General features: G+C 41.0%; 1 protein-coding gene across 1 annotated transcript in view; it reads right to left on the bottom strand.

Moving 5' to 3' along the window:
• The window catches only part of COPG2 (coat protein complex I subunit gamma 2), a 136679-nt gene that overhangs the window by 59994 nt on the left and 50423 nt on the right, over window positions 1-26262 (bottom strand). Inside the window, exons 10-20 of the mRNA XM_037049185.1 lie at window positions 19808-19941; window positions 19030-19097; window positions 15660-15848; window positions 12241-12336; window positions 11680-11923; window positions 9509-9584; window positions 8398-8501; window positions 7809-7934; window positions 6935-6997; window positions 5930-6069; window positions 5191-5362 (exon numbers count right to left, since the gene is read on the bottom strand). Coding sequence (XP_036905080.1) covers window positions 5191-5362; window positions 5930-6069; window positions 6935-6997; window positions 7809-7934; window positions 8398-8501; window positions 9509-9584; window positions 11680-11923; window positions 12241-12336; window positions 15660-15848; window positions 19030-19097; window positions 19808-19941 — 1412 coding nt within the window. The remainder of the gene's footprint in view (window positions 1-5190; window positions 5363-5929; window positions 6070-6934; window positions 6998-7808; window positions 7935-8397; window positions 8502-9508; window positions 9585-11679; window positions 11924-12240; window positions 12337-15659; window positions 15849-19029; window positions 19098-19807; window positions 19942-26262) is intronic.

Genomic DNA, 26262 nt, shown 5'->3' with positions numbered 1-26262 from the left:
AGAGAAGGAAGTATTGTTCTGCGGGCAACACCATGATGGTTACAGAGGGAAGAGAGAAGAGGAAGGCAGGCATGACGGCAAGGCTAAGGAATAGTGAGCATAAACTGAACCTGATGTGTGACAGAAAGATGCTTTCAGTAAGAATGCAGTATGGTGAGGCCACAGAAAGAGTAGAACAGGTCAAGGAAGGGAGCAGAACCCTATGGAGAAGAGATGACCCAATGCGAATAAACGATGGGCACAGGAAACTTGCAATGAGATGCATGGGGGTCCTGGAGAGGAGGTAAGGCACTCTCCCTGGGCTGAGGAGGAAAAGAAAGTAGGAGTTGGGTGAGGAAGGATTGCAGGAGGAAATGTCCAGATGCAGTGCAATGGGAGGTCATCCACCAGGGTCAGGAGAGGTCACCGGAGGCACCCAGGGAAGGCTGGAGAGTGGAGCGTGGCAGAAGGGAAACAAATGGCCACCGACACAGGGAGCAAGAAGAGAGAGGTGGCAGAGGAAACATCCTGGGGGAGCTCATAGGAGCCAACCAGCAGGAAGTTTGGAGTCAGGACCAACCAAACTGAGCAATGGTGTAGCAAAAGGGTAGAAAGGCAGCTAGTAATAGTTGGTAGGAAACAGTGGCTACTCCTACAGCCTTGAACTTGGTGGCAAGGGTAGGACTTTTTTGGCCAGGCTCTTTACTATGGATCCGGTGGGGTGGGAGATGAGAAAGGGAGGGAGATGGGAATGGGGTGGAGGGGAGAATAGGGTGGGAGGCAAGGAAGGGTGGGAATGAAAAAGAACAGCACCCTGATGCAGACTGGGGGTTGGGGCTGTAGGGCATGAAAAGGTAAATATACAAGGGAGCGGGGAGGTTCCAGAGGACAGTGCCGGGACAGTGTGAGAGTGAGGAGATGCTGGGATGGTTCAGGAAAAGGTGTCCGTGGCAACCAGCAGAAGGCTAGAGGCACAGGAGAGCACAGCCCAGGAGTCAGGTGGGCTTCCACAGCAGTGATTCTTCCCCGGGGGTGGGGGGTGAATTTCACCCAAGTGGGGGTGAAATTCACCCAAGGGTGGGTGGGCCTGCCCCCCAGGGAGGCCTATCACAGCATCTGAGGGGGAGCAGGGCTCTGCTCTAAACAAAACCAAAAAAGTTTCAAAAAGCAAACACAAAAACACACCCAAAAGATGTTGCTGATAGGCCACCTTGGGGGTCATGCACCCTCGGGTGAGAATCAGTGGGTGGAAGGGCAGAGGGGACAGACAGCTGGGCAGAGAGGTGAGGCAGGAGCAGGTGGGCCTGGGATTTGGGGCAGGTGGAGGCATCAGAGTCAAGACTGTCAGACACGGGGGTAGAGGAGCCTGGGCCCAGCAGACAGCAAATGGATTAGCTGAGAAGGCAGGTGGGTGTGGGCAGGGATTGGAGGGTGGAGTGTGGGGATTCAGTGCAGTATGTCTGAGGCCAAGGGCAACTGAATTGGGATGTCCAGCAGGTGAGGGGTCAACAAGGGAGCACACAGCAGACTACGAATCCAGCTGAGAAAGTCACGTGGTAGCTGAAAGAATGTCACGTGGCTCAGGTAGGATAGATAGTTCCTTTGCTATGTGTGCAAGTAGAGTCGATGAAAGTAGTCCCAGGATGTGAGAGATCAGTGAGCAGTCTCGAACACTAGGAGAGTGTGGGAGAGGAGAGCTGGTCCAACGAGAGAACGGCATCCATTCCTGTGCTAGCACGATTAATCTGGAGATTCAAGAAGTGTAGGCAGAAGTCAAGAACTGAAGTATACATGAAAGAGTTAGGAATTGTTATTTGGGAGGCAGTGTCCACAACAAAAAACAGAGAAAAGTAACTCACATACAGGCATTGTTAAACTCGATCTTAGTTTTGAAGATTCCCTTTTGAAGACTTTAAATTCTCTGAAATGGTTTGAGATGAGAAATATGACACAGTAAGGCCCGACAGTCTAGTAATAAAATACAGTTCTGAATAGGTAACGAGACACAAAGTTAAGTAGGTAGGCATATTACAGAGGTCCAAAGTGGGGAAAAATTTGTAGACTATTACATATGTATGTTTTTTCCGGTGTACTAAATATTCAACAGAAAGTTGCTCAGTGGGAAAGGATGCTAAGAAAGAATGCTGCCTTGAAGGCTGTTCTAAAAATTGTCGAGTAAAGGAGTAACTGCTGGATCCAGAACATACAGGAAGTAAGACTAATTGAATGGAGACACTCATTCCACAAACTTCCCATAAATGGAGGGAAAGAGTTAAGATAATATCTTGATGCTGGGTCAGGAGTTATGACAATATGTTGATGTTGGGTTATTAAAGTACATTTTTTCAGGTGGTGTAGTTTTTTGTACACTTACAAAGTTAGGGAGAGTGGGAAAGTTTAAAGATACAGCAAAGATAAGAATAACTGATGGAACAATTTTCTTGGAGATTAGAGGGCGTGTTGAGGGAGATTTGAACCACGAAAGACTTGATTTTTAGAGAGTAAAGGAAGAAAGTGGATAGTTCCAGATTTGAAACAATAGCTTGATTGAGTATTTACTACTCGTCCAATACAATGCTGATCACCTTATTTCATCTTTACAACAAATAATCCCAAAAGGCTTATAGAGATCAAATACTTGTCTCTGAACACACAGTTATATGGAGCAGAATCAGAATTCAAATCCTAATCTGTCTCTAAAACCTATATTCATTTCTATTATGCTCTACAATTTTCAAGTTGAAGGAAATCATGATCTATATAATTTTCCCCCTCTGTGATTATAAGGAAAATATATTTTCTGAGATGAGACAAAGTAGAGGTGATACATAAATCTTCAGGTGATTGGTAAAATTTGGAATATTTAGGAAAATGCAAAAAAGAAGGGATGGGTAAAAGATTTTTATTACCATCTATGTCCTGGTATTTCACTTCTATCCATTACACAGCAAAGAATTTGGACTGGCCATGGATTAAAATTTTTAGAATTTCTGACAAAGGCAAAGGAATAGAAAGGAATTAATTTCTAAGCAGGTAAATGATGGGTCCAGCTACTAACAAAGTTTGAAAAGTCCATGTCTTGAGACAAAATTCGATTTCTTTTCTCCAAGAGGTAATGACAAGAGTATATAACTGACTTTTAGCACCAATTGGCAAACCTTTGAGCTTAACAGATAAGAAAATTCTCCAAATGCCAAATTTTTATAAATAAAATACTAACAAACCATCAAGCAAAAGAGCCCGCAGCCAGCAGGACAAAAGTCGAAACCTCTGGGCTCATCTGTGAGACCTGTGTTTTAAACAAGAAATTAACCCCTTACTGAAGGGGGGTAAGAAAACCTCCCCTGTAACTCCTCTCTTTGTAGAAATGTTTTCTGTTGTTGTTGTTTTCTCCTGAACTGTATGTAACTTCAATATTGTTGTTTTATGTATTTTCGTATTGTAAAACTGTACTTATTGTATTCTATTGAGACAGTCCCTGGGGTGTGAGGCACCTGAGTTATCAGTTAATCAAGTGAACCTGGGCCGTGGGAAGAGCTAGTGTTCTCAGTTGGGAAAAGCCCGAATCTTCGATGGGTTCAGCATTTCGATTTCCTCTAAGATTAAGTGGCAACGTAATGGCATTATGTAAAAACCAGAAACATGGTGAGGAGTACCACAGGAGGAGGAATTATGGAACAAGGAGAGGAGGCCACTTGAAAAACTGATAAAAGTGCAGAGTATCCCAGGATGATGGTGGAAGCCACAGGGCTACATTAAGATTGGGCCCGGTTACTGGTTTGGAACAAGAGTTGATAAAAACTAACTTTACTTAAGAGTACGGCCAGCTAAATTTCTGGCTGGTGGACATACTTTAGACAATTCTAACTAGAGGGAAACAGACCAGGAGAGAAAGTGAAGCTAAAAGGGAACGGAGCGAGAGAAACCTCATAAAGGGATAAGGGAGGTAATGAAAGGTTAAAGTCAGATGGCCTCATGCTCGAAGGAGAAATCCTGGAGGCCAGATTGGAAAGTGCCTTCCTACCCAGCGGGTTATGGATCCAGGGTGGCTGCCGAGCACCAGTGCAGGTCCATCCAGGGCTAAGAGGAAACAACCTAGGATTCAGACCCAGCAACAGTGCCAACTTGAATCTACCTCGTGCTAGAGTGAGTAGCCTGGTCTATCACCCGATGCAGATAAGATTGGGCAGGGCTCCCCAAACCAACATCTGACAAGGGAGTTCGGAGAGGGGCTCAGAGAAGGCAGGTTAAGCCCCGAATGTAACTGAATGATGACCAGGGATAACAATTTACTAGTACTTTTACGATTTCTTGTAACTCTGTATCTTCCCCTGTATTTGTTAACTTTTATCTGTTTTTTCTCCTGTACTCGTAGTAAAAATTGTTTTTGCTGTATTAGTAAAAATCGTTTTTCCTGTACTAGTAATAAAAATTGTTTTTTTCCTGTACTAGTAATAAAAGTTGTTCAAAACATAAATGCAATGTGTGTGCTTATTTCTGAGAGAACCGGGTAACAACTGAAATACTCCACAGCGAGTATGGGAAGAGAAGTAGTCAGGTGGGAAAATGGGGAAAAGAAACCAAGTACAACAAGTACTGGCCATTCACAAGAGAAAACAGAAGACCTCAAATCCCCAAACCTGTGAATACTATTCTTGGCACGAGACACTAACTCTCTTCCCCCGCTCACACTGCATACAAGTGAAAGAAAGAACGACAAAGCGTTCCTCAACCGTGGACACACCAGTGTTCGTTAGACACTCATTAGGCTGAGACATACTATCAGATGCCAGCCTTACCCTATAGGACCCTCAGAAACAATGTATTTTAAAATGCCATGGATCTGCTAGATAAGAGGCCCTTAGCATGCCCTGGAGAGAAACGTCCGGGAGAAGCAGGCCGGGCTCCTTCACCAGAGACATCAGGTACATGAACCCTCGTCAGTGGTTACGTTGTTCTACCAGAGAGCCCGAAGTCCTGTTTGGGCCGTCCCTGTATGTAGTCAGCAAATTTTTACTTAGAGATTTAGTTATCAATAATATTTCTGCAGCACCAATTTTATAAATATATACAAGTGTACCATCACTATCGCAACATTATGTTCTGGAAAAGAACCATGTTCTTCAACCCCAAACGTGTGCACACATTTAAGCCCCCGCGGTAATGCACTGTTAATCGTATAATCATCTCTTCTCTTCTGTGGGTCAGTACCTGCTGAAGAGTCATCATCGGGCAAACGGACAAGAGTGTAACATATTCCGGGCTGATTGTAAGTGAGGCTGGGGGCTGGGATACAACACAGCACTTCATAGGAATCTGATGGTTCCACCTGCACTGTCACCTTCTCCAGTAGCTGGTCATTGAGAGTGTTGGTACAGTCAAACTGAAACAGCAACATACAGACAAAGGTTATGAAGGACAAGAATTGTTTGCAAGCAAGCTGTTCCTTCTCCCCATAACCCACAACTGAGCCCTGGATCCCACTATACCTTCCCTCTGCAAACAGCACTGTAAATCTCCACCTCAGATTGTTCTTTAGGCAACAGCGATGGCCTTATACTCCAGGCCCTCGGGTGTGTATCACTCGTTTTTTCCCTCTTCCCTGAAACTGAGTTCTACCAAACAAGATGGCAGATGTCTGATGGATTTCAGTTTGATTCTCGGAAACTAAGTTCTTAGAATATCCCCCTTCGTTTACCCCAATGTGAAATGATGATCACTTTTTAACAGATTATACTTTATGTTGTCCAACTTCTTTAGACATTGTGTTTTTAAGTCCCTTTCATCTATAACCCATCATATGAAGGCATCTTTGTAGCCATGGGAGTTAGGAAATAAAATTAAAAAATGTTGCCAGGCTCCTTTTCTGTAAAAGGAACCAGAATCCCAAACAAAAGGGGAGTTAATACTTGTCTCCAAGCACAAGAGCCAATGAGGGCACTGATCTCACCTGAAACACAATGTGGTTGGTAAACGTGTGCTTGATACAACGAACAAAATATTCTGTCTCTTCTTCTGTAAGTTGAACAGGCTCAGAAGACTTGAATAAGGGTCCTAGATTCATAAATTCAGGAATACCAGCCAATTGTTCTATCAAGAAAAAAAGGAAAAGAAGGAAGTAAACAAAATAAGATACAGAAAATAGCATAGACAGTAGGTAGAAAATAGGGGGAGGGCANATACAACGAACAAAATATTCTGTCTCTTCTTCTGTAAGTTGAACAGGCTCAGAAGACTTGAATAAGGGTCCTAGATTCATAAATTCAGGAATACCAGCCAATTGTTCTATCAAGAAAAAAAGGAAAAGAAGGAAGTAAACAAAATAACAAGATACAGAAAATAGCATAGACAGTAGGTAGAAAATAGATAGGGGGAGGGCAAGAATAGCAGGGGAAATACAGAATCTAATGAACTTGAGACACGTGGTCATAAACTAAAGGGGGAGGGAAGGGGGGGAGGGGTGTGTGGGTGGAGGAGAATGAAGGGGGGGAATAGAACAACAACTGTAATGATATAATCAATAAAATATATTTTTTAAAAAAGAAGATAGGGAAAGACATTATTCTGGATGCTTACAATATTTTAAGTTCCCATAACCTTACTAATAGTTAAACACTCTAATATGCCCCAAGCTTTAGTAAATAATCTCTCAAGGAATTTATATACTCAAGTACTAATAGCAAAAAACCCCTACATTCCTAATTTCTTAGAATTTCAGTTCCCTGTTAACCAAGCTACAAAGTAAGCACATTCCCACTTAGTACTGGTAAAATGAACTTTGGTTATTGGAAAGTCCCATGGCTCCAGGTGGCCCCAGCAACTGCAACCTGTATATTCAGCCACCAGAGGATTTCCTGTACTGAGAATTCACCAGACTGAGTGAAAGTAGTGGACTTCGTTGGATTTACACTGTCTGGGGTGCGGCCTATTACTTCTACCCACCAAATGATCATACCTTGGAAAATGTCTTGCCTGGAAGGAGCCAACTTCTCTGGTTTAGGAGCCATAAGCGCGATTTCTACAAAGGCAGATAAGAGGAACTGAGTGAGCCCCCCTGCCACTTCCAAGTGAAAATGCCACTTCTAGCTGAAAATGCAGCTAGAAAGACGTCAGGGCAGAAACTTTCAGCAGGCATGACAGGAGCCAGTGCTAAATCACGCCAGTAGGCTTCTGCCAGCTTTTTTAGAGGGACATTCAAATTAAAATATATTTAGTCAACAAATTTTGTGACAGGATAAAGGGCTAAACATATAGGATTTGCTTTAAATGGGCCAGGATGTACAAAAAAATACTCTTAAAAGAAATAATTCATAAAACATATCTTCTTGTGATTCAAACAGGAAAAATTACTTGTATCAACAGAAAAACTGGAAATGTTCAAAATTAAGAACATTGTTCGTTCTCAGTTCTGACCACTAAACGTTTGCTCCTTTCTTTTTCCTTTCTTTGAGTTTTAAAAGTTAAGATATTCCTTGGGAATATTTTTTATGATCTTGTCTCATACATCTTTCAAGATAAACCTCCAGAGCAAAATTAAGAAATTACCAACTTTGGAAAATAAAAATAGGTGGCAGCGCAGCTATGGTCCTGAGACACAGCGATGACAGCTGTCCCACGGGCTGTGAGACAGAAAAAACTTGCAATCTGGGTCACACTCCACATTTTAGCTTTTATGCAAAAACCAGAAAAATGTTTTTAAAAACCTAATAAAAATCATCTTACTTCTAAAAAATTTGGAAATTTAGAGTGACAGAGGAAGGATTAGAGAAAATATGCAAATAAAGTAGGCTATACAGAGAAAAACTAACAGAGTGAAGTGTTCCCATTACCTGCTTTCTGTTCAAAGACGGGAGTCATAGCAAGAGGAACAGACTTCATGTCAAAGGGCTTCTCCGAGGGCTCCAGTGTGTACTGGTGTAAGGCCTTCTCCATCCCTGGTACGGACACCGTCAGCCCTACGAAACAGGAGTCTCAGCATTGTAACTGCTAGGACCCAGAGAGGCCCATATTCATACTAGTTGTCTATGCTTTCTGAAGGAAAAGAAATATAGCCACAGACTTTATAACCTAAGTAATTAAAAGTAAAGGGTATTATGTTGTAACTTCCTTATAATTTCATCTAAGGAAGCATAGGAGCACAGCATAAGCATTTTCAACAAAATATAAACAAGTGCAACTTAGCCACATGGGAACAATGGTAGCATAAGAAAAGGGAGAAATGGTAAACCCATCCAAAAAGGAGTTCAAGGAGAATCTGAAATAAGCAATATTCTTTTGGTTTTATATACTTTAGGTTTCCCTAAAAATGGAAATGCCTTCAAAGACAAAAACCAAGCATTGTGCCTAATGAAGTTGGCTCATTTGTCAATCATAAGATAGGCTTCCAAAATACCACCTACATCCTTGGCTCTCACTGACCATTGAAGATATATGTAGCATTCAGTGCCATCTGCCTCTGCTGCAGCACATTCAGATAGAAGGTAGCTCTGTCCCGTACCTCATCATCAGTATCCATCATACACCTGTCCGGGGGATACGAATAGGCATGTCACAGAGCCCTAAAGATTCCCGAGACCTTTACCACCATACCTAAAGGACACGATCAGGCCATCAGATACTACCTACTACCTTTATTATAAAAGAACTCCACAACAGTCCAGGGTGAGTCCTAAAATCTCCATAAATCTTGGGCACTGCTATCAATTGGTAAAGAAATAGTATTATTAAGAACCAGAAACACGAAAAGGGAAAGGGTTTACAGGAACAAGTATAAAGGACACATGGACAACAACTAAGGGGGTGGAAAAAGGAGGGGGGTGGGGAGCATTGGGGGGGTGAGCTGGGATGGGAGCAAAAGACAGAAAACTGTACTTGAACAACAATTAATAGAAATAAATTTTAAAGAATCAGAAGCACTATATAAGTAGGCACTAAAATAATCAGGAAGAACACACAACACGAGAGAGCAGTCTGCATTCTTTTCTTAGATCTGCAACCACAGGATCCTGGTGAAGACGCAGGCTTCTTTATCACTAAGAAGCGTGAATATTAGACTTTCTAAGGATACTAAAAAGCATTCAAGATCCAGGCATTGTTGCTATTCAAATGGCAATTTGTTTCATTTAAACCAGTCAGCCTTTGGCTTGTAATTTTTCTGCTTCAATCACAAGATGTAATCACAGTTTTTGCTAACACCAAGTCTTTTCCTCATCAAACAGGGAGTCATGGAGACTGAAAAGCTGACTCTACTTAATGAATCACTTTGAAGTTGGCCCCTATTATACAAATTGAGGACCATGCTTTTAAGTCACTTTCTCAAAACTATACAAAGAGAAATTTGAAGTCAAATTTTATATGTATTGAGCATATAAAATTTGCTAGGACAGAACAAAAATGCCAGTTGCTCCTCACTTACTCCATTTGCTCTACTCCTAAGCCCCGCAATGCATTTGATACGGTACAATGAGGAACTCTCTATTCGGCAATATGGAGGTCCTTTTCTTTTTTAAAAAGACATTCTTTTACTTACCTTTGTAAGAGTACAAGGATGCTTGGAAGAAGATTCTCATTCTGAGCCCCAAATTTAGCCAAAGCACTCACAGCAGCTATAATGAAGCATAAAATGAAACAACAGCATTAAGTAACAATCATTCAAAAATATTAAAGAAGCTTCCCCACGTTCAGTGGGAATAAACTCGCTTATTGTTCTATTGTTTCTTGATCTTATTTTGTTGACCCATTTAAGCATACACAGAAAGCTGCCAGCCTAAGAGAGCTCTGAATAGAAAATCCTCAATGCATGGTAAAAAATAATCATATATATTTCTTTTATGAGCTATCCTCCACCCTAACCACAACCTCTTATGTAATATACTGATATAATTAAGCTCTAATCTCAAACAACCAGTTTCAAGCATGAAAAGATGCTCTATTATTAAAATTCACTTCACTCAAAGATTTATTACTCTCCTAACTTTTGTAAGAAACTGTGGTAGGTGCTAGGGGGTAAAAAAATAAAAAACCAAGCCCCTGCCTTGAAGGAGTTGCACTCTAGTGGGAAAGACAGGTAAGTAAAGGTATAATTACCACACAGCATAGTAAGCCCATGATAAAACTATATCCAGAAGCTAAGTGAATACAGAGAAAGGAATTTAAATCAAAATCTGTGAAGGAAAAGTAAGATAGGAAGTTAACATATTACTTGAGCTAAATTTTGAGGAATAAGTAGAATTAGCTCAGAGGGAAAAGGGAGGAAAACAGTACTGAAGACAGAGAGAATGACAAGTGCAAAGGCCCTTAACCCAGAGAAGAAAGCATGGTGTAATACTGGACCTAGACTCAGAGGGGAAGGCTGACGAACAGAACCCAGGCTGGAGGGCAGGAGGAGACAAGTGAGAGGCTAGAGATAAAGCAAAAGCAGACTGTGGTTTAGCCTCAAAGTTATTATTAAAGGATGTTAAGTGAAGGATAAATCTGTATTTGTAGCAGAGTGTGCCACCCGAAATTTGGAAGCAGATTTTGTATGCAAAGACCATTTCTGTAGCAGAGTGTGGAGAGCAGACCGGATCTGTATGAGACTAGAAGCAGTCAGACTAGTTGGGCACTGGAAATGAATGAGTGCCTAAAGTAGCACCCATGAAAACAGAGAAACAAGAGAATGAAGAAATATTAAGGAGACAGAACTGATAGAATTTTGCCAAAGAACAGATGGGGGTTATAAAACAGTGGAATAAATTTCTGCCTTTGCAACTGATGAGATGATAAATGTAAAGATTTCGGGTTGGGTGAGTTTGCCCCTCAGGTTGAACTGCCTCAGGTCACTGGACACACAAGTGAAGGAAAGAGACATGACTGCAACGTCATGGCCTATCGGTAGAGCTCTGAAAATATTCACCAGAGAAAACTGTGTATGGTAAGAAGACAAACCCCCAAGGAAAACTAACATTTTAAGGAATGGGAGAGAAGCTCTGTAAGACTGAGGAGTGATGGAAAGATGCTCCCGTGGAAACTGAGGGAGAGAGTTTCATGAAGTGTTTAGTCAATAGTACATTAAACTGACTGAGGGCAACAAAGACAAAAACATTACATTGTCTAACTTGATTTCCAACTAGCTTATAAATGATATTTTTAAAATATAGTTTCAGAGGACTTTTATGGGAGAAAGCTACATTATAGTGAGCTGAAAAATGGAAAATAAGTCCACAGTGGCAGGTAGTAATAGCTACTTCAAGGTTATCAGACAGGGGAAGTACAGGCCGTAGCTAAATAGAGACAACTGATCAAAGGAAGGCTTATGTTTTTAACAGAAGAGATCTGGACCTGTTCATATGCTAAATGGAAGAAATGATTAGGGAGGAGCAAGTAAAGAATTCCTAAGACCTGTTTAAGATACACAGACACACATACACTTCAGCCATTCACTCACACTTATGGCGAGAACTCTGAAAAAGTGAATGACGCCAGCAGAGTATTCCTGTCAGACCGCAAACCAAGGGTTATTTACCTCTAATGTAAGGCAGAAACCAGGATGGATACTGGAGTACGGAGAAAGACTTGTAGATCTGGGGCTTAATTTATGCTTTAAGATCCCACCAGGAAGAAGACCTTGCAACTTCATTGTCCAATTTCACCACCACCCCCTTGAGTTAAGTGTTTCAAAGGATCAGCAGTTACATCGTTCTCAGTGTTCCAATGACTCACCAGCTCTGACAGCCTCATTCTCCAGCACGACCCTGTTGAAAATGAAGCGGATGTACTTGGAGGGAACAGGCGTTCTAGGGCCCTCTTTGCCCAACAGGTGTAGAATCTTTGTCGCCAGAACAGTGTGCTCACAGTCCTCAATGAATTCACAGAGGTGGGCTAGACCTGCTTCTTTGCTCTCAGGGTTCTCCTCCACAATGCTGATGATACAGTCCACGATGGCCCGCTTATACTCGAAGCCTCCCTGGCAAAAGAGAAAAAAAACTGCCGTCCATGCTGAGGATGCTTTTTGGAGAAATGCTTATACTCCAAGGCTCATGCTTGTAATATTAAAATTTTGTTTTCCTTCTTTAAGAAAGAAAGAGAAGTGTTTTTTTCTGCAAGTGGGAAAGTCAAAACAATAGCGTGTTTAGCAATCATGGGTGAGCAACCAGAAGCAGGCGCACTATCTGAGAGGCATGCTGAGAGGGTAAAGAAAGCTACTTTAAATATACCGTGGTATTTAATGGGAGTCATAATTTAAGAGAACAACTTCCTGTGATTAAAAAGTGGTCCACCTACATCGTCTCGGAGCATGTTGGAGAGGAAAGTCATCATGACGCTGTGCTTTCGAGGGTATTTCTGACAGAGAGCACTAATCGCCTGCACAACCACCACCTGCAGAAAAACAAAGAAAATGGCCATTCACTTTATAATGACTGTACAACTACCACCCACAAAAAACACAGAAAAAAGTTCATCTTTATAACTTTAGCTACTAAGCATATGTTCTTATATACTGCAAGCTAAGGAGGCACTGTAGTTATTCAAAATGACAATGGTTCTGCATTAAAGTTAAGCAAGGAGACCTCAAGAGAAAACAGTATGTTCATTCAAGAGACCCCATTCCTAACTTTGGCCAACATGGAGGTGTAGGTAGATACACTTTGCCTCCTCGCACAACCAAAAGAAAAACAACAATTTAAAAACAAAAAACAACCAGAACCACCAGAAAATTGAACCTACATCCAAGATCATTAGAGTAATCTAGACCCAGCAAAGCTATCATTTAGAATAGGACAGATAAAGTGCTTCCCAGATAAGGTCAAGTTCAAGGAGTTCATCATCACCAAGCCCTTATTATAAGAAATGTTAAAAGTACTTATCTAAGATAAAAAATGCAAACAGTAAAATGACAACAAACTCACAGCTATCAACAAATGAGCCTAAAAAAGCAAAAACAAACAAAAACAAACTAAGCAAACAACTAGAACAAGAAAAGATTCACAGAAATAGAAATCACATGCAGGGTTATCAGCAGGGAGAGGAACGGGGGAAGGATGGGGGAAAGGTACAGGGAATAAGAAGCATAAATGGTAGGTATAAAATAGACAGAGAGAGGTTAAGAATAGCATGGGGATTGGAGAAGCCAAAGAACTTACATGTATGACCCATGGACATGAACTAAGGCGGGGGAAAGATGGTGGGAGGTGGAGTACAGGGTGGAGGGGAATAAAGGGGAGAAAAAAATGGGACAAATATAATAGCATAATCAATAAAATGTATTTCAAAAGAAAACATGGGAAAATTTTTATTTGCCTGAATTCTATAATCTGAAGGGGGAAGCTTTCTATTACTCAAAAGTCAAAGCAATTAAAGAAAAGTGACAAATTTGACTACATCAAAATAAACTTCTCCACATCAAAAGACATCATAAGTCAAAAGACAAATGACAGAGAAAATATAACATATTTCATAGATACAGAACTAATATCCTTAAGACACAAAAAACCTTCAAATAATTGAGCAAACAAAACACCAAAAATCCTATAGAAAATGGGGAAAAGATATGAACAGACAATATTATAATCCTTAAAAATATGAAAACATGTTTTACTTTCCTCATGACAAAAAAAAAATTGAAACTACATCGAGACACATGTTCTCACTCGTTGAGTTGGCAAAACATCAAAACACAATACACTCCACTAGTGAGGCTATGGGGAAACCGACACTCGTACACACTGCTGCTAGATCTCAACATTCTCTGCAAAACCACGTATTTATTTATCCTTCAACCTAGCACATGGACCTCTAGGGATTACCCTAAAGGTGCACCTCCCACAGTTGAGGAAACATACGCACAGGGTTATCCACTGCAGCATTACTTGTAACTGCAAAGCACTATAAATTATCTAAATGTTCAGGCATAGATGATTTATTCAATAAACTATACTACAAAATGACCCTCATAGGTTCCCTGAAGATTCAAAATGTCTGCTTGAATATACAGGCTAAGTTTGTTTTCTAAAAGACTAGATATAGCCCTGGCTGGTGTGGCTCAGTGGATTGAGCACCAGCCTGCTAACCAGAGGGTCGCTGGATTGATTCCCAGGCAGGGCACAAGCCTGGGTTGCAGGCCAGGTCCCCAGTGAGAGGCACACAAGAGGCAACCACACACTGACATTTCTCTCCCTCTCTTTCTCACTACCTTCCCCTCTCTCTAAAAATAAATAAAATAAAATCTTTTTTAAAAGTCTAGATATATACTATAAGAGAGTAAATATGGTCATTACACTCTGAGAAGATAGAAAAAAATAAAATCTATTTTAATTCTTCTAACTGAAATTTATTGTTCTGATTATCTTAAGCACATGCTCAACAGTTCTATTCAGCACTGTACTGGTAGTCCTAGCCATTTTAATAAGGCAAGAAAACACATTTGAATTGGAAATGAAGAAGTAAAGCTGTCTCTATTAAGAGATAACATGATTATTTACATACACAGTCCTAAGGAACATATACAGCAACTACTAGAACTAATGAGGATACTCAGCAAGGATATCAAGTTAGGGGCAAGTAAAAAAAAAAAGGGAGGGGACTTTTTTTATATACTAGTAGCAAACAATGAAATAGAAATTAATAAAGTAGAGTCACAAGCATAGAATATTCAGATGTAAATTTAACAAAAGATGTGCAAGACCCTCTAGAATAAACACTGCAAAACACTGCTCAGAGCCCTGGCCAGGTGGCTCAGTTGGTCGGAGCATCATCCCACACACCAAAAGGCTGTGGGTTCGGTTTCTGCTCAGGTCATGATTTCTAGTTAGGTTGAGGGTTTGATGTCTAGTCAGGGTGCATATGAGAGGCAGTCATTCGATGTTTCTCTTTCTCTCTCTCCCCCACCTCTCTCTCTCTCTAAAATCAATAAACATATCTTTGGTGATGATTAAAACAAAAAGCAATGCTCAGAGTAAAGACCTGAATAAAGGAAAAGGTATACGATATTCATGAACTGGAAGAACTAATCCTGTTAAAATGTCAGTTCTCTGAAAACTGATTTACAGATTCAAAACAACCCTAACTGATAACATCCTAACAAGCTCTGTTTTATAGAAATTACAAGCTGGTTTGAAATTTTTATATGGAAATGTAATGAACAAGAATATTAAAAAGGACACAGTTGGAAGATGACACTTCCTGAAACTTCAGCGTTACTATAAAACTACAACAACGCAGACAGTGTAGTGCTGGCAGAGCGCTGACCAACACATCGATGGACTATGAGAGGGAGCCCGGAGATATACGTACAATCTGACGGCTATCTGCTTTTCAGACAAAGATTCCCAAGCATACCACTTTGTCATCTCAATAAATGATATTGGAATGACTAATACAATTTATCACTAAATATTAGTATGGGAAAAAGCTGAACTTACCACACACAATACACAAATATTAACTCCAGTTGGATCACAGGCCAACATATAAAAACTAAAGCCATACAACATTTAGAATAAAATATAAGGAAATATCTTTAAGATGTGGAAGTAGTCAAAAGTTTCTTAGAAAGTATAGGACACAGAAAGCAGTAACTGAAAGAAAAAAATTAATAAATTAGACTTCACAAACATTTAAAACCTTTGCTCATCAAAAGATGCGGTAAGAAATAGGCAAGCCCCAGAGAATGGAAGAAAACACAACGATATTTAAACTCTCACCTTGAACTCATCTGAGATTTCGGACACAAAAGATGATATCTGCTTCATGAGTCTATCCACACTGCTCTCACTGCCTGTTTTGAGGAGAGTAGTAATGGCCAGGGTGGCAATGCTTCTGTTTGAGTCTGTGATCAAGTTTTCTAAGTCCAGATTGCAGGCAGTAACAGCGGAGGGGTGCTTCATTGCCACCTTGTGGAAGGGCAAGAAAAATATTAAGCAATTGCTATTGATAAAGACCAGAATTATTTTTAAATTAAAGAAGAGGAAACTAGAAGTTTTATTTTAAGGTAAGTGGCTTTTAAAAATCTAAACAGAACAACATAAGTTAAAAGTAATTGTTTCAAGAATAAAAGGGTATGACAGCAATGGCCAGTGTGGCTCAGTTGGCTGGAGTGTCATCCTGTAGACCACAAGGGCCCTGGTACGATTCCCAGTCCGGGCACACAGCCAGGTTGCAGGTCTGATTCCTGGTCGGGGTGCATACAAGAAGGCAACCAACTGATGTTCCTCTCTCCCGCCCTGCCTCTTCCCTTCCCCTCTAAAAAGCAATGGAAAAATGTCCTTGGGTAAGGATAAAAAAAAAAGATTAAAAAAAGAAGGTATGATATATCATTTGATAAATGATTAACAACCATAGTTATATAGTATAGCACTTTCTCTTCCCAGGTTTCTATAACCCTTCTTGCTGGGAACCGCTCTGCCTGGTTTCAGGACATGGCTAAGACTGAGTGAGCGACCTCCAGAATGTGAGCCACTAAGGAGACAAGGCTTGTCTCTGGCAGCATGCGCTGCTTCTGCTTCTTCCCTGCCGCCCAAGCATGGTTGATAGTCCACGATGGGTAAGACTTTTCACAGAGAGGGGCAACCTAAGCCAGACATGCTCACTTGGGAGGCCATCATGGAAGGACTCGGGGGGCTGCAACAAAGAGGGAGCGATGGTCCCTGGTCCCCTAGCTATTCTGACATAGTCCGAGTCCCCAATTCCATCTGGGAGAAGTGCTTTCTGGCTCTAATCCACTTAAGCCTAAAAACCTATGACTGGGAAGGCGGTGCAGCCCTGTGCTGGAAAGGGTGGGTTGGGGGGGGCGGAATATGTAAAATCCTGTGAAACCTGCTTTGTTTAGGATGCTCTCATTTAAATGATAAGGGTCAAAGCAAGAAATCTGTTCCTCAAAGTTTTATGGCTCTTTAGCTATCTGACCCTGAGAATAAGCCCTCATAGTTCTTTGAATGCTATCTATTGTTTGATCCTTACCTGTATTCTTGTGCAAATGAACTTAATAAAAGCCCCTTGCGGAAAGGGCTCTTGGCCCTTCTCCTTTGAGGGATCAGCCACCTCCCTAAACAGATCAAGTCTCGGCAGTTTCACTTTCATCCGTGGTGGATGGAAGGACTTTGTGGGCAAAGTTGCCCCCACACCTTCTAACAATATCACAGCCTGTTTTCCTTACAGTGCATGTGTACAAGAATGTCTATTCAACTAGATGTTAGATCTCTGAAAACAGGACCTTGCATGGTAAACATTGCTCGAAAACTGTTAATGTCTTATCACTCAGAAAACATCTGTATTTTGTCTTTAAATCTTCATCTGAGGATATGTTCACTGATTTTAAAGACAGAGGATGGAGAAAGAGGAAAACACTGATGTGAGGGAGAAACATTGATTGGTTGCCTTCCATACATGTCCCAACTGGGGACTGAACCCATAACCTAGGTATGTGCCCTGACCAGGAATGGAACCCGCAACCTTTTGGTGTAGAGGATGACACTCCAACCAGCTGAGCCACCTGACCGTGGCAACACCTCTGTATTAAAGCCACACTGCATTGCTCACGGTCACAAAAACATGGCTGCCCCTCTCCTGCTTCTTCTTCTTCCTGTCAGTGCTGTTTACCTGTCAGTAGGTAAAGTCTGAAGACAGCAAAGTGCTGGCATCAAAACTCAGTTGTTTTTTAAAAATTTTGTAATGTGTTTATTACAAAAACAAAAATAATGTTTTTGTAATGACTCAAACCAATGTAAAGCTAATTAAGTTTTAATTTATTGCACTTAGTGAGGGGATAGTCATATACACATAGTGCAGAAATATTAAGGTGTCTTACGGTGGAGCACTGCTCCAGGCCTAGTGGAGTTAGCATGTATCACATAAGCTTTCTAAATTTCACAAAATGCAGAATTCTGAGGCACACCTGGCTCCACAATCATAGATAAAGGCGTGTGGACCTGTACCAACTCTTTTAAATACAACTCACATCGTTCTATAAAATCTTTCCTGCTCTAAACTTCTCTCTTCTCCAGCTGTTCAAACAACCTATAATCAATCACACACTGCCTTGTGACAAGTCTACTAAATTAAACTTTCACTTAAAATCTTTATGGCTGTTTAATTTATTCTGTGTGTCTGTACTGTACCCTCTAGACCCACGCTGTACGGTGGCCAACAGCCACATGTGACTACTTACTGAGCATCTCAAATGTGGCTAGTCTAAATTGAGATATGCTGTAAATATAAAGTAAATAACACTCAGTATGAAAAAATAAAAGGCAAAATTATCCTTAAAAATGTTATATGGATTCCATGTTAATATGACATTTTATACATACTAAGGTAAGTAAAATATATTATTAAAATTAATCTCAACTTAAAAAATTTTTAATGTGTTTATTATAGAATTTAAAATTTCATATGCGACTCAGGTGGTGTTTCTGCTGGGCAGTGCTACTACAGACCAACACCGTCCGCGCGCACTTCCTGCAATGCTAGTAATGTTTCACAGCTGCACCACCCAGTGTGACAGTCACTGACCTCCCACACTGCTCCTCAGCACTTGCATTGTGACTAGAGTGACTGAGGAACTGAATTTTTAACTTTAGTTAATTCAAATGGAAATAGCTACTTATGGCTAAAGGTCATCATATTGAACAGTGTGGTTCGTGACTATAATAAAGTGCTTAAAAGTCAGAAATAGCCCTGGCTGGTATAGCTCAGTGGATTGAGCACTGGCCTGTGAAGCAAAGGGTCGCCGGTTCAATTCCCAGTCAGGGCACATGCCTGGGTTGCAGGCCAGGTCCCCAGTAGGGGACACATGCGAGGCAACCACACATTGATGTTTCTCTCCCACTCTTTCCCCTCCCCCCTCTCTAAAAATAAATAAATAAAAACATAAAAAATAGAAGTCAGAAATAAATTATATTCTTTAATTGAATAGCAGTAAAAATGGCCAAACCTAAGGCCACAAATACAAGTGAGCTGCTACAGAACTGAAGCCCATAAATCACGTTTAGTAACCTTGGAAGGAAAGCCAAATGCTTCACAGTGAGTTTCTCAATCGAACTTTGATACAAATGTCAATAGCAAAGGGACACCCACCTTGTTCAAGGTCCTCACAGCGGCATATCTCAAAGCTGGCTTAGGAGAGCTGCAGAACAACTGAAGAACTAGAAGAGAAAAAAAGACCACTGTGCCTACAGCTCATTTCATTATATAACATGTATCTGAAAACACACTGCATGAAAAATCATATTCAAAATACACATAAGGAAATTAAGTCACAGCATCAAAACTTCACATGAGAAATGTAACATGAAAAATAGAAAAAGCACTCCTTGTTGAGCTCTAAAAACTTTATAATATAGAATACAAAATTCATTCTTTTTCTAAAAGAATTTATATACAGAAATACTTGTAAGAGCAAATGGGTTTTTTAAATATTAAGGAGAACTGAATGCATTAAAGTTACTTAAAAAATATTATTTGTTTATTTTTAGAGAGGAGAAGGGAGGGAGGGAGGGAGGGAGGGAGGGAGGGGAGAAACAACAATCAGTTGCCTCTATCACGCCACCATCTGGGGATCTGGCCTGCAACCAGGCATGTGCCCTGACTGGGAATTGAACCAGTGATCTTTCGGTTCTCAGGTCGGTGCTCAATCCACTGAGCCACACCTGCCAGGTTATTTTTCAAATGTTTTATTTGGGGAAATGGAAACTTCAGAAAAAGTAAGTAACAATATTGACATATCAGAATGGAAAGGCTATATATACAGAACTAAAATTAAAAAATCATTCCTAATCCTTGTCCTGCAAACCTGTGGATCTTAAAACAAACCTAAGAATATAAACCAAAGCCAACTATCAAATATACAACCAACCTGAAACAGCAGGAGCCAACTCTCTTGCAGTACAGTTAGGAAGATGGATGATGGCTGAAGCGGCTTCATAAATAACCATTTCATGCTTATTTCGCAAGCAGCTCTCAATGAAATCAAAGAGTGGACTTTCATGGCTGACAATAAATATACATAGTCCATCATTAGATATGGAAAAAAAACACAACGCCATGTGCATAGTGGTTAGAAGCGACAGATTGAGAAACACTTTTGGAATCACAAATGAAGGACCTCTGAAAATCCACTCCTTCACAAAAAAAACAATGAGAAACTGGCATGAATTTTCAAAATCAACCTTTTCAGCACTTTAGAAATGGATCAAAGGCTTGCAACAATCATGGGAACATTTACTCAAGAAAAACAGCTGAATATAAGAACAATACGCTTTCTGGTGTTTTAACTTGCTCTATTTCCATCCCCTCTTCCTAGTTTCAGGGTAGCCTTGGAAACCAGCAGCCTCAGAACCACAGTAGTTACGGTGAGAAGCCTAGCAGCCATTGAAGGAGGTGAAGGTGTGTGGAGCTCCCTCATAAACCCTGTCCCCAGAGAACTGTCACTACCTGACCTGACTGGTGCTTACTACAAAAGTCCCATTCACGGAGCTAATCTTTATTTCATCTGATTTAGAGCCTCATCTAATGAGCAAAGCCCTATATCCCTAGGAAGCGTGTCCCCCCAAAATCAATAGCAGTTGTGTAGCATTGCATTTGCCAGAGGCAAGGATTCCAGTTGGACTTTGACAATCTCTGACATATACCTAGGGATCTAAAAGGCCACACAGAGGTAGAGGGCTGAGCAAATGCCCAGGAAAAACCTGAGAGAGCCCTAATTGCTCACCTATGCTTGACTTTGAGGTTCTGCCCAAGCAGGAAGCGAAGCCTAAGGCAGAGCTGTGAGCTGCACGGACATGGAAGGCATGCCCCAACACACAACATGGCCATTGGAAAAAGGGAGGAGACAGGATGGTTTAAAGCATTTAAAAAAATCTGTCACATCATTATCTGATGGCTCAGCTAACCAAGCAAAGACTTCAACGACTGCCCATGACAAAGAATAAGGGCTGCTGAATTAACCCCAGAGAATCACTAAACAGCAACAGTAACAAACTCTGAGGACAGGCAAGGGGGAAATCTGATGACCAGAATTACCACATCATATTAAATAATATGATATTTAAAATATCCAGTTTTTGACAAAAATATATGATACACACAAAGAAATAGTAAAGTATAGCCCATGTACAGGGTGGGGGGGAGGAGGTCAACAGACATTATTCCTGAGGAAGCACAGATGTCAGATTTACTAGGCAAAGACTTAGGTCAACTAATATGTTCAAAACACTAAAGGAAACTATGTCTAAAGAATTAAAGACGTGACAATCATGCCTCACCAAAGAAAGTATTAATATAGAGACAGAAATGAGATATTTTTAAAGAAACCAAACAGAAATTCTAGATTGGGAAAGTACAATAACTGGAATCAAAATTTAAATCTGTAGTTCAATGGCTGCTGTGCACTGGCAATAGAAAGAACCAGTCGACTTGAAGACAGATAACCTGCGATACTCCAGCTGAGGAAAATACAGAAAAAAGAATTAAGAGAAAAGAACAAAGCTTTAGAGACTTCTGGAATATGACCAAGTGTAGCAACATTTGCCCAATAGGAATCTCAGAAAAAAAGGAGAGAGAAAAAAGGGCAAAAGGAGTATCTGAGGAAATAATGGCTAAAAACTTCCTAAATTTGACAAAAAACATTAATCTATGCACTTAAGAAGCTCAACTAACTCCAAGCGCCATAAATACAAAAGGATCTACACATTGACTCACCACAAATTGCTGAAAGCATAAGACAAAGAAAATTTTGACCACAGAAAGATAAAAACTATTGATCATGTTAGAGGGGCACCAATATAATAAAAGGCTGACTTTTCACCTAAAACAATGGGAGAGGGCAGGAAAATGACATATTCAAAGTGCTGAAATAAAAAGACAGAATTCTATATCCAGCAAAATTATCCTCCAAAAATGAGGGCTGGAAAAAGGACATCCCCAGAAAGCACTGACTGAGGGAATGCATTGTTAATAGATCTGATTTACTAAAAATACAAAGGAAGTTCTTTAGACTGAAATATTGACTCTAAACAGTTGCATGAATAATCAAGGAGAAATAAAGAACACTAGAAATAGTAAATATGTAAAGTGATGTAAAAGATAATATAAGGACTTCCAGCCAAGATGGAGGCGTAGATAGACACACTGTGCCCCCTCATACAACCAAAAGAAGGACAACAATTTAGAAACAAAAAACAACCAATACTGACAGAAAATTGAATGGTACGGAAGTCCGACAACCAAGGAGTTCAAGTGGACACATTCATCCAGACCGGTAGGAGGGGCAGAGCCAGGCAACTGGGTGGGGAGGGGTCACAGCAAAGCAGCACAGGAGGAGCCAGCGAAGTGGCAATTGTGAAGCCGGGTGCGGCACACAAGGCAGCTGGCGGACCAGGTGGTCCCACAGTCACACCGCAGATAAACCAGGCGAGACTAGGGAGCGAGACAGAGCGCAACCCAGAACCTCAGTGTAGGGAAAGAAAGCCTCAAAACACTGACTGAAAACACCTGTGGGGGTTGAGGTGCCGGGAGAGACTCCCAGCCTCACAGGATAGTTCGCTGGAGAGACCCACAGGGACCTAGAGCGCACACAAACCCACCCACCCGGGAACCAGCACCAGAGAAGCCCATTTGCTTGGGGGAAGCAGGGGAAGTGACTGAAATCTGACAGAGAGCAGAGAAAGCGCCACTGTCCCCTCTCAGACCCCACCCCCCCATACAGCGTCACAACCCAGCAACTGGGTTGACCCGCCCTGATAAACACTTAAGGCTCTGCCCCTCACTACATAGCAGGCAGGTCAAGACAAAAAAAAAAAAAAAAAAAGACTTCCGGCCAAGATGGAGGCGTAGGTGGAGGTGGAAACACTGTGCCTCCTCGCACAACCAAGTTTAAAGACAACAAAGTTTTAGTAACAAAAATGCAACCAAAACACAGAAAATTGAACTGTACGGAAGTCCAACAACAATGAACCATTCAGCCAGACCAGTAAGAGGGGCGGAGCCAGCGGCTGGCGGAGCGGGTCATGCAGGAAAAAGCGACCAGACCAACCCAGGCGCACAGGCGGCAGTTGGTAGATCCCAGGTGTGGGGTGGCGACCAGCAGACCCAGTGAGGGCGCAAGGCGGCTGACTGACCGCGGTCACACATTTGCGCTCAGATAAACCAGGCGAAGGAGTGAGCAGTGAGACAGACCTCTCAAACCAGAGCCCCAGCGACAGGAATTAAAGCCTAAAAGCACCAACTGGAAAAGTTTCGGGAGTCAAGGTGCCAGGAGAGGCTCCCAGGTTCATAGAGAGTTTGTTGGAGAGACCCACAGGGTCCTGGAGGGTGCACAGGCCCACACACCCAGGAACTACCACCAGAGGGGCCCAATTTGCTTGTGGGAAGCAGCAGAGGGGACCGAAATCCCAGAGAGAGCGTGGAACAAGTGCCATTGCCCCTCTCTGATCCCGCCTTCACATACAGCGTCATAACCCAGAGACTGGGTCGCCCCGACCTGGTCAACACCTAAGGCTCTGCCTCTCACATGTAACAGGTGCAAACAGACCAAAACATTATGACTCAAGAACAGCTCAAAGCCCCAGAGCCAATAGTTCTAAGAGACCATGAGATAGCTAACCTATCAGATGCACAGTTCAAAATACTGGTGATCAGGATGCTCACAGAATTGGTTGATTTTAGCCACAAATTAGAGGAACAAATGAAGGCTAAACTAAGTGAAATGAAGGGAAATGCACAGGGAACCAACAGTGAGGGAAAGGAAACTGGGACTCAAATCAAGGGAGTGGACCAGAAGGAAGAAAGAAACAACCAAACAGAAAAGAACGAAGAAACAAGAATTCAAAAAAATGAGGCTTAGGAACCTCCAGGGCATCTTTAAACGTTCCAACATCCAAATTATAGGGGTACCAGAAGGGGAAGAGGAACAGCCACAAGTGGAAAACTTATTTGAACAAATAATAAAGGAGAACTTCCCCAGTCTGGCAAAGGAAATAGATTTCCAGGAAATCCAGGAAGCTCAGAGTGTCCCAAAGAAGTTGGACCCAAGAAGGCAGACACCAAGGCACATCATAATTACATTAGCCAAGATTAAAATGAAGGAGACAATCCTAGAAGCAGCAAGAGATAAGGGGACAGTCACCTACAAAGGAGTTCCCATCAGACTCAGCGGATTTCTCAAAAGAGACCTTCCAGGCAAGAAGAGGCTGAAAAGAAATATTCCAAGTCATGAACTCCAAAGATCTACATCCAAGATTGCTCTATCCAGCAAAGTTTTCATTTAGAATGGAAGGGCAGATAAAGTACTTCTCAGATAAGGTCAAATTCAAGGAGTTCATCATCACCAAGCCCTTATTACATGAAATGTTAAAGGGACTTATCTAAGAAAAAGAAGATGAAAAAATATGAACAGTGAAAGGACAGCAAACTCACAGTTATTAACAACCACACCTAAAACAAAACAAACTAAGAAAACAGCTAGATCAGGAGTGGAGCCACAGAAATGGAGATCACATGGAGGGTTAGCAAGAGGGGAGTGGGAGGAGGAGAGAGGGAGAAGGTACAGAGAATAAGTAGCATAGATGGTGGGGAGAAAATAGACAGGGGGAGGGCAAGAGTAGTGTAGGAAATGTAGAAGCTAAAGAACTTACGACACATGGACATGAACCAAAGGGGGGGATGTGGGTGGGAGGGGGTAGAGCAGAGTGAAGGGGAAAATGGGACAACTGTATTAGCATAATAAAACATTAAAAAAATAAAATTTAAAAAAGATAATATAGGTGCGTTATTTTCATTTCTCTTAACTGCTTTAAGAGGACATAAAATTGTATAAAGAATTATAACACTATTTTTTGGATTTATAAACATACACATATAATATATATGACAAAAATAGCAAGCAGGAGCAAGGACAAAATGAAACTATATTGGAGCAAAAATTCTCTATTTTACCAGAATTAGTATTAATCTGAAGTAGACTGTGATAAAGTATATATTCTAACCCCTAGAGTCACAACTAAGAAAAACAGACGGAAAATAGAAATACTGACCTAGAAAATAAAATGATACACTGAAAATGTTTATTTAACAAAAAGAAAGCAGTCAAAGATTAAGCAAGAAACAAACAAGACAGGAGACTTACACAGGGTAAACAGGAAAATGGCAAAGGTAAATCCAACCATATCAATAATATATTTAAGTGTGAGTGGTCTAAACACCTCAACCAAAAGGTAGAGATTACAAGACAGGATATAAAAGCAAAATCCAATTATATTCTGTCTAGAAATAACTCACGTTAGATTAAAAAATACAATAGGATGAAAAGAAAAAGATGGGAAAAGATATGCCATGCAAGCAGTAATCACAAGAGATCAGGAGTGGCTACATTAACATCAGACAAAATAGAATTACAAGAGATAAAGAGACATTTTATAATGAGAAACAGGTCAATGCACCAGGCTGATAGGACAATGATAAACACATATGCAACAACAGAGCCTCAAAATACATGAATCAAAATGACAAAATGAAAGGAGAGAGATACATAACAATAACAGTTTACCTGTAGAACAACTAAGAAGATTATCGGGGATACAGAAGACTTGAACAACACAATCAGCCAACACAACCTAGAACACTGAATCCAATGACTGTAAAATACACATTTTTCAAGTGCACATGGACAGTTCTCATGGATAGATGAAATGCCAATCATAAAACAAGTTCCATACATTTAGAAGAATAGAAATCATCAAAGTATGTTCCCCAACCACAACCGAATGAAATTACAAGTCAACAACAAATTACAAGGAAATAAATTGAGGAAATCCCCAAATATTTGCAAATCAATCAATGTATTTTTTTATATAACCTGTTGATATTTTTTAAATTTAATTCTTGTTCAATTCTTGTCTTATATTCCCAGCCCTGCCCCCTCAGTGCTCCCCACCTCCCTCCCATTTCCACCCCCGACAATCAATGTATTTCTAAGTAACTCGTAGATCAAGAACACATCAAATAGAAAGCGACAGAATATTTAAAACTGATGAAAACAAAACAACACTTCATAACTTATGAGATGTATGCTTGAAAGGACATTTACAACTTTTTAAAGCATTTTTAAAATTTAATTATTGTTCAAGTACAGTTTTCTGTCTTTTACTCCCATCCCAGCCCCCCACCCCCGCCGTGCTCCCCACCTCCCTCCCATTTCCACCCGTTAGTTTTTGTCCATGTGTCCTTTATACTTGTTCCTATGAATCCTTCCCCCTTTCCCCTGAAATTCCCTCCCCTCTCCCCTCTGGTCCCTGTCAGCCTGTTCTCTATTTC

Source organism: Sturnira hondurensis, unplaced genomic scaffold (genome assembly GCF_014824575.4).
Source record: "Sturnira hondurensis isolate 20B ecotype Veracruz unplaced genomic scaffold, ASM1482457v3 Scaffold0006437, whole genome shotgun sequence".
In the NCBI taxonomy this organism is placed as follows: Eukaryota; Metazoa; Chordata; class Mammalia; order Chiroptera; family Phyllostomidae; genus Sturnira; species Sturnira hondurensis.
This window is presented reverse-complemented; position numbering and strand designations above follow the sequence as displayed.